General features: G+C 46.0%; 1 protein-coding gene across 18 annotated transcripts in view; it reads left to right on the forward strand.

Moving 5' to 3' along the window:
• Window positions 1-15,311, forward strand: part of SIPA1L1 (signal induced proliferation associated 1 like 1) — a 366,695-nt gene that overhangs the window by 301,699 nt on the left and 49,685 nt on the right. For all 18 annotated transcript variants that reach the window (XM_078053858.1, XM_078053861.1, XM_078053859.1 and 15 more), the window contains one exon: window positions 1,163-1,432. In XM_078053858.1, coding sequence (XP_077909984.1) covers window positions 1,163-1,432 — 270 coding nt within the window. The remainder of the gene's footprint in view (window positions 1-1,162; window positions 1,433-15,311) is intronic.

Raw genomic sequence — 15,311 nt, forward strand, 5'->3', positions numbered from 1 at the left:
TGGTTTCTTGATTACGTGTTCAAATGACAGCATCTTAGATATATTAGATTAAATTAAAAATTAATTTCACCTATTCCCTTTTACTTTTGTCATGTGGCTGCTAGCTCACATTATGTCTCTAGTGGACAGCACTGTTTGGACTCTCCTTCCTCTGTGTCTGAAGTGTTTCATAATCACTCTTAACCCTTCCTTTCTCAGTCCCTCCACCTGCTGCTCAGTCTTTGAAATTCCTTTAAACAAGAAAGTCATTTTTTTTTTTTTTTTTGCTTAGTAATAAAATCCAAGTGCAGAGTTTTGAGTTAATGCTTTAGTGGGCATAGGTTTTTCTCAGTAATTTGTCTATCAGTCAAGTTAATAATAGACTGAACCTTCCTTGGTTATTTGGGTAAAGGGAATGGAGAGTGGTTTCCACATTTCCTAAGGTTTAGGGGCCCACCAAAAAAGGGGCTAAAGCAACAGAAAGACAATTGAGCCTGACATCAGTTTCACTCAGGCTGCTACCTGGGGCCAGTCCTGCTATGGAAGATTTCTAGCTTGCGGGGTGGGTGGGAGTGAGGGGAGTCTGATTTCAGATTATGCTTTGTTCCCTGGTGATTTGATAATTGCAGAATTTCTATAATTGGCTTTTTGTTTTCTCCTTCTGAGCTAAATTTGGTTCTCATTTTGGATTTCAAAATTTATCCCCCCTTAATTTTTTGACTGTTAAGATCCCCAGCAAATTCAGTACCTTTTTAGATGCCCAGTCATGACGCTCAGTGAAGGGGAGCATAAAGCTGACTGCTTGCTTCCTCTGGGGCCTGGTCTTAGGGTTCTGCTACCCTTGCCCTGCTGGCCTGGTGGCCTTCCCTCCTCAGGCCTCAGTGCTGACTCTGCTCTTACCCACCCCCTCCACTCACCAGGATGACTGTGGGTCTCACTGTGTTTTCAGGACTCTGTATCTCAGACTCCATTGTTGAGACTGAGCAAGGGAAAACATCCCAGTATAATACTCCCTGGGGTTCTGGTTTTTGAAAGGCCAGTAATTAGAGGGCCCAATGGTTAAAAAACAGTTTAAAACAAAGGATCAAGTGTTTGATCCACATTAACTGTTAATGAGAATCAGTGTGGTTCCACCCACAAGAAAAAACAATACTAATTTTTCTTCTTTCTGTGCTCTTCATAGGAGTTGCTCTGAAACCTACCGCATGCCAGTGGTGGAATACAAAATGAATGAAGGGGTTTCATATGAATTCAAGTTTCCCTTCCGAAATAATAACAAATGGCAGAGGAATGCCAACAAGGGGCCTCATTCACCTCAAGTCCCCTCCCAGGTGCAGAGTCCCATGACCTCGAGGCTGAATGCTGGGAAAGGAGACGGGAAGATGCCTCCTCCAGAAAGAGCTGCCAACATCCCTCGAAGCATCTCCAGTGATGGACGCCCGCTGGAGAGGCGGTGAGTGTGCCTCCAAAGGTTCGCTCTGAATCTCCGCCCCAGGTTTAAAGAGCCCCAGACCCACAAGCACTAGCTTTAGGTCTTCCCATATTTTACTAGAAATCAGGAATTGTGGGGCGCCTGGGTGGCTCATTTACGCATCCGAGTCTTGATTTCAGCTCAGGTCACGATCTCAGGGTTGTGAGATCGAGCCCTGCGTTGGCTTCGTGCTGGGCATGGAGCCTGCTTAAGATTCTCTCCCTCCCTCTCCCTCTGCCTCCCTTCCCCCTCTCTAAAAAGAAGAAGGAAAAAAAGAAAGAAGTCAGGAATTGAAACAGAAACAGGTGCGTGCCCTGGTGGCTTTCAAAGCATGGTAGCATTCTAAAGCCATAAGGATGCATAAGGATATATTTCAGCAAAGCATTCAGCTCTGAATAATGTATGTGTGCTTTGCGCTTTCATTTCCATATGATAGCAACAGAAACCGTCACTGCACACTCAGTGGCAACATGGGTTAGAAGTTGGCTGACTCTTTGAGGGGCTATTGACCATATTATCATCTTTGACAGTCTTTGTCTTTGGGGGGAGAACTAATATGATAGTAGCTAAAGAATGCAGGTTTTTGATTGAGTGTCTGTATTTGTGTCACTTTTTTAGTAAAGATTGTAAAATATTTTAAATAATAGCACTGTAAATTACCTATGCTAATGAAGGAGACAGTTGAATTCAGTAAGCTGATAGTCACCTGCTAGAAGAAGCCAACTTCTTTCTGTACACTGTCCTTTCCTCATCACTTCTGCTTGTCTTGATCACATCTCAGAATGTTTTTGTGGCCCCCACCCTGGAGAGGGATCAGGAATCCCCAGAGCTGGGGAGAAGTCTCTGTTCCAGGAGCTGTGTGGGGCAGAAAGAAGGTGGGAGCCAAAACGTGAGTCTAGCTCAACGGAGCAGCAGAGACAGGGTGCCAAGGAAAATGGGCCCCAGCTTTGCTTAAATAGTCATTGGTTGGTTCAGATTGGGAGCAGAAAGCTGGAGGCTTTAAAAACCACACTGTGATGTTTCTTATCTTAGTCTAACTTTTGTGCCTTTATGTGTTTTATGTGCTATTGCATAAAACATTGTCACTTAACTAGCTCAGAAATATTTGGATATCATGTAGAAATAATTTATAGACAACAACAACAAAAAACTAGTTGTCTTTCTAAACTTCCTCACTTAATCCTGGAGATCTACTTACAGAACTCTACTATTTATCTCAATTAAAGATTCCTCCCAAACTGGCTACTTTACCATCTGGACTCCTCTTACTTTCATCATTTTTGAGGAGGAAAATATCTAAGAGATCTCTGAATAAACTCTTTGTTCTCCACATTCCAAACTTGGCTCTCCCTGAGGTGTGTGTGAACTGGAATTTGTGATTTGGCCCACATTTTGAAAGATGAACTGTAGGAACTCATTGTTTGGAGAAGGGCCTTCTCAATGCTATTTTCTTTCTCCTTCAAGACAATCATGAGACTTTTATAAGTTAAATTGTTTTGTGTGGTTTTCTTTATACAATATTCCATATAATAAAAGAGCAGGATATATTTTGATTCCATGCTGAATTTAATTTCTGCAACAGAAACTAAAGCCTGTTGCTGAACATCCTGACCTCAAAAGTGGAAATATTTTTTGTAGCTAATTATCACCATATGATGCAAGCAGCTTTTAGTGCTAGAGAATGCATCAGCTCCCTTATTTCCAGATGGAGCTCTTTGAGTTTGAGAGGTGATTTCTGAGGGTACGTGTGTCTGCCGTTCATCTTAACCACTACACAGTCCCCCACCCCTGGGGGCAAGGGAATCTGCATGCTCTCCCTGTAAGACCATCAGAGTAGCCCTGGGACCTCCCACGCTTTACAGATGAAAGTGGCAGGAGCGAGGTCGGCAGTGGTTTCAGAGATATTTAACCTCTGCTCAGTTAAGACTTCTTAGTTTCAGGTATCTACAGGACACTGGACTGGTATTTCAGATCTTATGAAGGAGGGTTTATGTGACCTGTAAAATCTCAGGTCTATATATGCAGGATATTAGGATTATTTGGCTCACCTTCCTTTTGAAATACGTAGTAGTTAGATATTCTTCCTCTGTGGAAACTTAAGAGTTCAATTTCCTATCTCATCATTGCTCACTTTCAGTAATGCATTATTTCTTTTTTTAAGTTTTAACTTGGAGTCACAAATAGAAGGTGCTATTTGAGAACCTTTTGTTTTGCTACTGTTTCAAGGATATTTAGATATAGAATAGACTCATGACATTCATCAGGACTACTTCCTGAGTCCTCCATGAATCCCCAGATTCATAAATTTACCCAGAAGTATCATTTTCTCCATGAACTGTAGTAAAATGTTATTGGAAAGCATCCCGTCATGGTGTTACTGAGAACGGAACACCTTACTGAAATGGTGAAGGGAGGCTCCTGGCTGCCCGGCTCTCATCGTCCATTCGGCCTTCCCATTCCTACCAGTCCTGCCCTGGGTGCCATTTGCATTTGTACCTGGGCAGTCTGTTAAGTGTGACTCCTTTCAGATGAGTTGCAAATGGTCAGAATAAATGCCAGGGTCTGCCATACCTTGAATCTTGCCTTACTGATAATGCCATGAGCCTAATACTGAGACCAAAGTACTGCCTTTACGTAATTTTCATTCCATTTATTTTCCTCCCCTTGGCGCTAGGCAAGTTGTATTGAACTGTAGAGAAACCAGCTGTATTTAAGCTGAAGCCAGCAGCCCTCTCAAGTGTGCCCTGCCCAGATTTGCTACACAGATCTGCCCGCTTCATTCACCATGGCTGGTTCCAGCCTGGTTCACTTTCCATGAAAACACCAATTTACTGCTTGTAGAAGCCCCAGACTTGAAGGTCATTAGGAAGATTTTTTTTTTTTTAAATACTTTTGGGACAGATTTTCCTTTTTTCTCTAATATCAAGGGCATGGTTTTTATAACATACCAAAATGTGTTGGTGTTTGAAGTTTCTAATAAGAATTATTTCACTGAATTGTGTTCTGAATACATTGTTGAGAGAAACTGATGCAGTAAAAACAAGAGGATTCATTTGCCGTTTAAATAGACCAAAATCTAATTCTGTTTGCCTTAAATATGTGAGTTTTATGCTCTCCAGGTGGCCTTTTGAGTACAGAATTTTATAGTATTTGTGAGAGTAGTATTTATTAACAGAATTAATATTTACTCAACAAAAATAGGTAATATGACGCAAAAATATCACTATTTTGGCCTCAAATTTATCTAGAGTGTAAGGGTAGAATTGGAACTAAAATATCTACTGTAGCACATTGAACTTACCACATTACTGTGTTTAAACATAGTGTGGGATCAGTCATAAAGCCCTGATGTGTGTTAAATATGCTCAGAAAAGTTTAGCTATTTCAGGGGCTTTGCTGGACAACAGGCGTCTTAGCATAAGGAATTTTCCTTTCTCCTTTTTTTTTTTTTTCTTGAGTTGAAGCATCTCCACCCTTTATGCAAATATTTGGTGTTGGAACTTAACCAGCTTTGGTACTTCTAAGTTGTACCTGGATGCCACTATTCCCCGCGTCCGCTGCCTTTAGCTCTGAGCAGCTGGGGGGAGCACTTCCCCACTTGGGAGGTTAAGGCTGGCCGCGTGTGCAGCTTCCCCGTGCCCTCTCTGCAGACACCAGCCCCCCACAGAGAGCATCACGGTCATGTGCCCGTTCAGTCTTCGTTTTTAAGGAGATGCTAAGTTTATTTGAGCAGTCCCACGCCGGTCTTCACTGTCGTTTTCTGCTCTGACATAAAGCAAGCTCCCATTTAATCCCTCAGCTGTGGTTAGACGGTTCAGGACTCGTGCATTCCAGATGCCGTCTGCCTGGGTCATAGTTGTTTGGCTTGAGTTGAGGACCCTTGAGTCCTAGAACTTGAGAGCTTCACTGGGCTCGCTCCGCCTACATCCCTGACCTCCGTGTTTCTAGAGCTGAACCCACTGGATGTGGCTGTCTTCAGTTTACCTGACACTGTTCGCTGCTCCCTCCTTCAGACTCCTTTTTCCTGTCTTCCAAAACTTCACTCCTGATTTTTTTTTGGTCAGCTCTCTGCACCTGTCTCATCGCCCCCCAAACAGTGTGTCCTGCACGACTCCTTCCTCATTTTTCTCTTCATCCCATGCCGGGCAGTGCCGCGGGGTGGCTTGTTTTTCTCCGCAGCGCCGGCCGCCGTCACCCGTGTGTGGGCAGTTCCTCAGCGGTATAGCTCTGCCTTGACCTCCTTTTCACTTTTCATATCCATTTGCCTGACGACGTACTGAGTCTGCCCTTGAAGGTCATGCAATTGTCTCCTCCCCACAAGCCCAAGTGGCCTTCGGCCGCGCCCCTGCTCGCCGTGTCACCTGGCGCAGTGACCGGCCCCCCGAGTGTCGGGGCGGCGCTAGGATTCCTAATTGCCTTCCTGTCCACCCTCAGCCCCATCCCCACACCCATCTAGTTAGGAGGCCTAAACTTCTCCAAGTTCTTGGTTTTCGAGCTTCCCCCGACCTTGCCGCAGGGGTGTCAGGTCACGCTAAGATCGTTCTGGCCCGGACAGCGCGGGGGGGTGTTGTGTGCAGGCTGATAGAAGTGGAGGCGCCCCTCATCGTGGCCGCCAGTGTGAGTCCGCCGCCCTGGGAGCTCCTGCTCAGCTGGCTTTCACCTTCCACCCACCGCCCCAGGCTCCGGGCCCGGGAAGGACTCTGTTGGCCGGGTATTCTCTCCTTGATGCCTTGACATGAGCGGCCCTGCTCCATCTGTCCTTCCGCTCCCTGTTTCCGCAGCTTAACAACTGGTCCTTCATTTGAAACCAAATCATTGGCCAAGATGAGGAGGAAGAGCAGAGGGCCATACTTGACTTAAAGTCACTGGGCTCATACGGCTCCTTTTCCCCCAGCCCTCCAAAGGAGCTGGCGTCCCGTGGCATCCACACTGGGATTAGAGTTAGATGGATGCATGCTCACACGTTCAGATGATAGTGCAGTGATGTTTCCTATCTAAGGATTCAGGAAATGGGCATAGTGCTGGAGGTCCTCATAACCCCCCGTTCCCTTTCCTTTATGCACTCCAGACAGACCCAGGGAATGAGACCAGAGTGCTCCAGCATGGCCCCCAGCTCAGGCTCTCCAAGTGCTCAGAAGTCACTCCTCAGGCCTGCTAAGTAGCTTTCGTGCACTCGGCCCAGACACATGTCCCCACAGGGCTTCCCGCCTACGGGGCCACCAGAGTTGCAGCGTGAACCACCAGAAAACTCCCAGAGGTGCCAGGAGTGCAGAGGCCTGGGTTCGCATGTGGACAAGGGGAGCGGTGTGACAGTGGGAAGTTCCCTGTCCCCTCTGTACTTCAGGGTGCTGAGAATCAAATGGGCACCCCAGAGCTGATGGGAAGATTGATTGAGGCAATATGGTTACTCTGTGTCTGATCTGAGCTTTAGGACAGGCCTGCCACATAATGAGGCTTAGAAAATGATGGTTGCTGTTTGTCACTGTTGTCATTTTGTAGATGCTCTTCCAGACAGAGCTTCATTGGGGGGGGAACAGACTGTGTTCCCAAGGAGCACTCTTGGGCTCTGGTAGTGCTGCCAGCCTGGGCTAGTGAGGCCGTCTGCGGCCTAACCGAGGCTAAGCGTGTGGTGGGTCAGTGTGTTTGCACAGGCAGGCTGTGTTGTCTTCAGCGACAGTGCCATGGGTCCCTTTGGTGAGACAGAGGATGAGTTCAGGAGGCCTGCTGTGCATTTGCAGAAAGTGTAGGAAATTCTGGAAGACCCATCCATGCAAATTAGAGTGACCTTCGAGAGGATCTTATGAAAAGCAGTTGTGTTCTGGGAAGAGCAGTGAGGGGGCGCATGACCATGCTGCTCTGCGTGTCACTAAGGAACTGTTGTCCTGGGAGTGCCCAGCAGCGGGGTCTTGCCCTCCGACCCGGCGCTAGGGGGCTCCTGCCCAGGAGGCCTGGCCTGGCCACACCTTATGGGAGGCGCTGCAGGGGCCCATGATGGCCCCGAGGCTTCCTCAGCCTGTACACACGCGCGCGCGCACACACGAGACGGGGATGGTGTTCCTAGAAGCCACATCTAACATATGTCCTGCTGTCACCCTCCTCCCTGTGGAGAAGTTAGGCCTTTGCCTGATGAAGGCGCATCAGCTATTTGAATACATTTCTCAAGAATTTAAATAACTCACAGGGGAAAAAAGTATATTCTGCTGCCTTGTATTTGAAACCGCTGACATTTTTCTTTAAGATTTGTTGATTGCACAGTATATATATATAAACTTGTAGAAATTGGTGATAATGAAGACAAATTAGCTACCAAACCCACTGCCACAATCATCTGTGGGACATTTTCCCCTAAGCCTTTTGTTCAGAGTCCTGGACAGTGAATGGTCTAAGGTCAGCTTCCACTTGTGAGAATCACACAGTGTGGTTACAGAGTGGCCGTTCGGGATCTGCCTGTCATTAAAGTGCTGGCTGAGAAAAGTAGACTTAATTTCCTTTTTACTTGCAGAAACAGTTGCCGTGTGCCATGAGATGGGCAGAGTGTCCTTAGGGCTGGTCTTCAGAGTTGAGTCGCTCTCCCGCTCGAGAGTGTGTTCCTGTGTGTTGGGTGTGTTTGGGCCGTGCCGCGAGAGGGCTTGTCAGACACTCCTTCCGGCCGCACGAAGATGGCCCTGGACTGCTGGCCCTGGGGCTGCAGGCTCATTTTACGGATCACAGTGCAGACACGTAAGGAGGGCCAGCAGGGGCAGGGCCGACTCCTGTGCCTGTGTCCTGCTTAGCGCGCTAGCCCTAGCGGTCCTGGTCTCCGCTGTCCAGAGAGTCCACTGTCTCTGAAGAGAATCAGAGCCCAGCCTAGTGAAACAGCCCGGAGTGTCCCAATCTGTCATTTTTTGTTTGACTCTTTCGGTGTCCCATTATTTATTTATATATTTTATTTATTTATTTGACAGAGTCACAGCGAGAGCAGGAACACAAGCAGGGGGAGTGGGAGAGGGAGAAGCAGGCTTCCCGCCGAGCAGGGAGCCCGATGCGGGGCTCCATCCCAGGACCCTGGGATCATGACCTGAGCCGAAGGCAGACGCTTAACGACTGAGCCACCCAGGTGCCCCGTCCCATTATTTTTTTAAAAGGACAGATGATGATGGCATATGAAATGGCACAAAATAAAAGTAGGGATGTAGAGATGAAGATGTGGTGCAGCCCTGAACCGTGGCCAACAGCAAACGGTTCGGACTTAAGTACTGGTAGGATCCTATGGGAAAGGAAAGTGGGTTGTGTGGTGGTGTTTTTCTCTTCTCCTAGCTTAGGGCAGTTGTGAGGAGAGGACTGGGGGTCTCAGGGACCCCTCGAGGCAGTTGCCCGTGGGCAGCCACTCTGAGCAGAGGCCAGCATGGCGTGCCATATTTCAGCTTCTGCTTCCCTTATTCTTGTTTGTAAACTGGGATAGGGAATGAATTTTTCTTGTCTAGTTTTTTCCAGTCTTTAAAATCCTAGCGTGTCAAAACCAAACAAAAAATCACTTAGCTTCTCACTAAAGGGTTTGGTTGTGACTTCTTTTCATGAAGGATTTGTGAATATTGGTGGAGGGTAGGACTAATCGAAGAGGCTAGTGTTTGTGGTGGACTAATGGGTTCTTGTCTGCATCTCCCTCACATTTGCCTGCTTACCCTGGGTGTTCAGGCTCCACTCTGTCCATACCACTGCTTTGTAGAACCTTCTGTCTGTCCCTGTTGGCTGGCAGAGAAGTGTTGTGCTTCCTCAGCTTCCCATAGGGGCTCACCCTATAAGACCCACTCATCCTTCCAGTCACAACCCCTGCCCATCTTCCCACAAGGATGATGCTCTAGCCTAACTCGTCATTATGGCGGCCACATACACCCTCACTCTCCTGTGTCCTAACTCCTGAGTTCTCTGGAAATCCTTGGTTTCCTATAAGACCTGTTTCGGATGCATTTCTTCATAAAGCTTCCTTTCTTTAGTTTTCACAGTAGGAGTTGACTTCTAAGCTGCCTGAGCCTCCCCTATACCCTATGTGTACTGCCCTCATACCAGTTACATTTTACTTGTGTTTTACTTAAGAACTGTAAGGAGGTGGTATTGAGTTCATATCCTGTGCCAGGCTCTGTTCACAGTCCCTTGTGTGAGTTTTCTCAGTTCACCCAACAGCCCAGTACATGGGCTGCTGTTCACCCTCTTTCTTCAAATATGGATGCCCCGGGATTGAGAGATGAGATAATTAGCACAAAGTGATAGCTCGGTGGTGGTGGAGCTGAGATTAGCAGCAAGGCCTCTCTCTCAAGCACTACGATACATGAATGAAATCTAGCTCCATACCTAGACCAGAGCTCACGACATACTTGTCCGATGAGCGAGTGTTAGGGGGCCCCCGTCCCGTGCACTGCAGAGCCGGCTTCATGTGGGGAAGGTTGTGCAGGTGCACAGAGCCCCACACCTACACGGTCCGGGCGGGTTTCACGCTCTGCTGTCACTGTCTTACGATCTGCAGTACTGTGTCAACAAAGGGGACTCTTCATTTTCATTTTGCACTGAGTCCCATGAATTATGTAGCTGATCCTGCAAGCAGTCCATTTTTATTTTCTGTTTAGAGTCACCCTTAGATATAAAATTGACTCTTCTTAAGAGGCCCCCCATGATGGGGTGCCAGGCTGGGAACTTCTAACAGCTTGCTAGCAGCTGGGATGTGATGTAATGATCCATTTATCTCAGTGTGATGAATTGCTGTATTTCCCTAACTGTGCAAGGGAGTTACTCCTTGTTGTAAAGTGACCTTGTCATGGGAGGCTCATCAGAACAGGATTTCCATGATCCAGTCTGAACAACCGGTATGAAAGATGTTATGATATGGTCAGAAAGCCAGGGGTAGCTCTGGTTCACAAAGAACACAGTAGGAAGAGATGAAAAGGCAAAGGGATGAGTGGCTTGAATTAGAATATAGCTTGATCAGACTCTGGTCTGGGGGTAGCACCCAGTTACAGTACCTTGAATCATTTATGAGAATTTTTTTTTTTTTTTTACATAATTCTGGAAGAATCCTGGTTGATAAACATTTCTGAAGACAGATTTTAACTTGGTCCTGTTCCCTGGGTGAATAGCATTTTAATTGCTAAGTTGTGGTAAAGTGCTGTGCTTAATTATGGACTCAAGCATCTAATTTGTCAGTCAATGGTGCTATTTGAAACCCTCTCTCTTGTTTTTACCATCATTCCACTGTTTGCACTTGGGTTACAGAAGGCCTTGTGTCCTTGGACACATCCAGGCGGTGCTGTCACTTTGGAGTACAAAGCAGGACAGAGAGGCATAATTAAACCTATATGTAACCACTCAGGAAAATGTTTTATCATAAGCCAGCTGGATACTGAGAATTCTTTATCCACAAGTTGACAAATTATAATCAGTCACAATCTGAAGAGATCAATTTAATGAGAATCTATTAATGTTAACACTGTGTGTGTGGTCCTGTGAGTTGATTTATGGGAAGGGTGTGATGGGGTGCAAGAGTTTTACTTTATTAGAAATCTGGGTTTTGTGGGTAAGTCTCTTCTCCCTTTTGCCCTGGTATAAGAATGCTTCTGGAAAATGAGGAACTGATTCTGATCTTGGACCATCTCTTCCTAAATGTCCGTTCCGTTCAGTTCAGTGTTTTCATTGCAGTGAAATGCATTGCATATAAATGAAAAGCTGGTGTTGTTAAGTGGAGTCTTGTGGACTATGGAGGTATTGTCTTTCTGGCTGATGATCATGACTTTTTCAGTTGCTGCATTTTTCATAGAATCAAAAAGCCCTGGTGTTTTATTTCTGCAGAGGGAAGTCATAGGGAGCTCCAGAGAACATTTAATATCAGTTACTTTAAAAACATTTAGTTATTTCTTGGCTAAATTTACAAAAATGTAGGGGAAAAGAATCTACTGAAATTAACACGAAAAGGTTTAGACATTTCCTTTCTCACAGTGACCAGAACATTCTTGAAAATTCTTACATTCCACAGAACTGAAAAATCTCACAGCAACTGAAAGCTGTGTTAATGTTAGTCCTCTAAGCCTATTTAGCATTAGTATCCAGATGTCGGAGGTTTGTTAAGACTAAAAGAAAGTAGATAGATCTTAGTTTCTCAAAAGAGAGGAAAAGCCTATTGATCTTGCACTAACTCTTCAGTGGCCTCAGCAACCCTTAAAATAAGAGTGGGTGGTGGGGGATGGAGAGTCAAGAAGTCAGCATGCTGGCTTCTTGTGTGAGCCAATTTGGGGGGGTCCCCCTTTTCAAAGTGGCAGGACAGCTCGTGGCCCAGCTTGAGTAGTGACCAGCCACAGGCTCTCTCTGGCAGAAGTGGACTGCCAGGCAGGTGGCACCCCCTGCTCCCTGAACAAGGTCTGTTCTCAAACAATATTTGTGTGATGGTATCCATTTGAGTGCTTGAAAAGAATAGTAAATCATCAGAATAAGGGCTAATTCTGAAAATTCTTTTGCCTGCCATACATATACATCTAGCGTCGTAGAAACATTTGGGTGGCATTCCATCAGTTTCTGTTTGTGTGTTCTATGTGTGTGAACAGACAGAAAACAAAGCCACTATTGAGTTATATAAATGCAAAAGAGGGATGGGAGTGAATGCTGGCCTTCTGGAAATGCTATTTTTTCACTTTGGGATAACTCCAGTAACCAAGTAGAATTTTCTGATACATTTGCCAAATAAAAGAGCTGAGGTTGAGAACTAGCATGAGATATTTTAAATTAATGTACATTTTGGAGAGCAGAGTAAGAAAAGCAAGCTCTAAATACAAATGTAGAAGTCACATCTTGACTTTTCCTATGGAATCAGTTGTCACTTCCTCACAGAAACACAAACATTTGACTATTTACGTTTAATTCACTGGCATTACTGGTTCAGCCTGAAGAGAGTTAGAAGATGTTCTGTATTACAAGCCTATAAAAGCCAAATTCTTAAGGCAGAAAGGAGTCTGGTATCTTGGTTATCTTGGGATCCACGCTGCTCCTTAAACCCTACCTAGTTTTCTTTGTAACTTACTTCTCCTATTCCTCCTCCACTCCAGCCCCCTTCAGATTATTTCAGAATAAATAGAGATTTGGGATATGTCTTAATGGAAAAGAATAAAGGGAGGTCTATTTTATGGTACCCAGATAAGTGTCTTGATCTCTCTTTTACCGAAACATGTTACCCAAAGGAGGCATGAGCTGGTGTCCAGGAGCCCAGCAGCCCCTGACGCCGCCGCGGTTGCCGCACGCACACCCCTTTCCTGAGCCTGTATCCTCCTGAGAGTACCGGCTCTCTAGCTAGCATTCCTCTGAGTCTGTGTAGCAGTAACAAGATTGGTGATAATAGCCGGAGGAACTTAGAGACTCTGCCTCTTCCTAGCCTCTCATCCCATCTCCCCAGCACCTCGCATCTGCCACATTGGGTGGTACCTAGAGGAGCCATTATCAGAAGTTCTCTTGCCATGATATGTCAGAGTGATGATTTGTTTAGGGGTGTCTGGCTGTAATTCCATCATCCCTTTTTCTCACATTTAAGGAAGAATATTGACTTTGAATCTGTTCTAATTGCTTTTAGTATAATATTCACAAATTTTGGCACTTTGTTATTAGCGACCAGCTGCTTTCCAACTGATTGTAGACCCACCATGGCTGAGAACCCCTGGCTTGGGCATCTGATGTCACTATGGGCCCTTACTCTGAACCCACCTACTGTTCTTCATTTTCTGCACTGCTGATAGGGGTTCTCCTTCATTCAGCAAACATGTTTTAAGCAACCAGAGATGTAAAGGGAAATAAGGCTCTGTGCTGCCCCTTAAGGAGCGAATCTAGTTGAGAAGATAGACACACATAAAACTAACCATGCTCAAGGATGTGCTATAGTGGTGCAAAGAATAGACCATGTGGGACTCCAGGAGGTTCTGATTAATCTAGGAAATCAGGGATCTGATGTTGGAATTAGGCCTCTGAGAAAAAGGATTTTATGTCAGAAAGGGGGAAGAGAGGTAGAGAGGACAAGATGAGTAAAAGTATGCATATGGTAGCTGAGTCTGAGAACAAGGGCGTACTGAACGTGTCCAGAATGTAGGGTGCAGGGAAGCCGGCAAAGAGCATAGAGAGAAGGAAGCGCTTGGACAGCATGGTCCAAGGCCTGGAAGAGGGGGCCAGGGATTCGGGCCTCTATTCTGTAGGCAAAGGGAAGGTGTGCAGAGAGCACATTAGTAGTCTGATGACTTAGCCAGGTCGAGACTGGAGGGATGGGGTGGACAGAGCCTAGAAATCAGAAGACCAGTTAGAGCACAGTTGTGCTGATCCAGGCCCGAGATGGGGGAGTTGGGAGGACAATCAGCAGGTTGAAGACCAGTTATCTTCTTAGTCTTTGTGTTGTGAAGACCAGCCCCAGGGTGCCTGACACATTGTACTCATTAAAAGTTGAACTTAATTAGACCAATTGAAGTGGAAGATGAGGAAGCAGGGAGGGGAAAAGGACGGTTTCAAGGTATTTAGCTTGAGGTAACAAATACGGGGGGGGGGGGACAGGTTTGGAGGAATGGCAAAGCCTGTTAGGTTTGACGAGGTATAATCTGAGCTGCGGTTGAGGGTGTTGGGTAGAGATGTCTAGGAGACAGAGGGAGAGTCTAGGCTTGTCACGGAGCAGAGAGCTCTGGATTCTCAAGTCTTGGGCATAGATGGATTTGGGAGTCATACTCTGAGCATCCATCCTTATTCTTGCTCTGTTAGAAAAGCTTCTCGTTGTGATTCTGTTCTCCCTTCTGTCACCTTCCTGCGCCTGAAACCCCATCCTGCCCTGCTCCAGAAGGCGCATAGCTGCACTGTTAGAAAATGCTGTAGTTCAGCGCATCGGGTTCTGTCCCCAGGCTTCGGAACTTTGGTTTGAGTAAAAGATGTCTTTCCCTGCAAAAGCGTCCGGCCGTGCAGACGCACTGCAGGCTGTCCTAGGAAGGAGAGAGAAGCCGGCCTTCTCTAGGGGACAGCAGTCGCTTAGCCCAGAGCAGCGGATTCACAGTCAGGAGCCTGGCTCACTGAACGAGGGCCTTAGATTCTGCTTCCTCAGCTGTCCCACGGAAATGACTTCCCTGCTACAGGAGCCGGAGGCTTGGTGCCAGCTTTCGCTTCTGAGCTAAAATCTTCGTAGTAAGAGGGACGTCACAGCCAGTCACAGTGACCAGCATCACTTACTGATGTCCCTGGGGTTGTCCTGTTGTCTACTAGAGCAGAGGAGGTAAAGGACAAAATCTGTGTCCCGATGACAGAGCTCTGGTTTCTGTCCCCAGAATCTGGGGAGCACACCTCTACTGTGACGTTATGTAAGTTCACTAATGCCAATTAAATTCAATAACTGACATTCTAGGCGTTTTCTTATGGAAATTTTTAGATGGTAGATGCTATACGATCAATCACATTTATAAATACTAAATAGCAAAATCTGAATATTCATTCCAGACTTTGAGTAATAAAATTGGAAAACAAAGACACATACAGAGAATGCACTCATCTCACTGTGGTCATGCACTCTGGGAGAACCAGTGTGCAAAATTGGAATTAATTGCTATGTTAATGTCACCGGGGTTCAGTTATCCTCTGCACTGCCATATAGGAAACTGCATAAGCAATTCAGCCCATGGAATTTTGGCAGCTTTTGGAAACATACGTGTTTTTTTTTCCCCCTTTTATTTTTTGATGTCCCCTATCCCCATCCCCTTCAAGGCCATTCTCCAGCTGTTCCCTTAGGGAGTCGTTTTATGGGGAAGTTTCTTTTGTAGGCTTCCAGCTGGCTTCATTTTCACTACCTCCACGAAGTGGCTTTCTTTGTCACGTTTATATGATATTAACCATC

This window comes from Halichoerus grypus, chromosome 8 (assembly GCF_964656455.1).
Source record: "Halichoerus grypus chromosome 8, mHalGry1.hap1.1, whole genome shotgun sequence".
NCBI lineage: Eukaryota > Metazoa > Chordata > Mammalia > Carnivora > Phocidae > Halichoerus > Halichoerus grypus.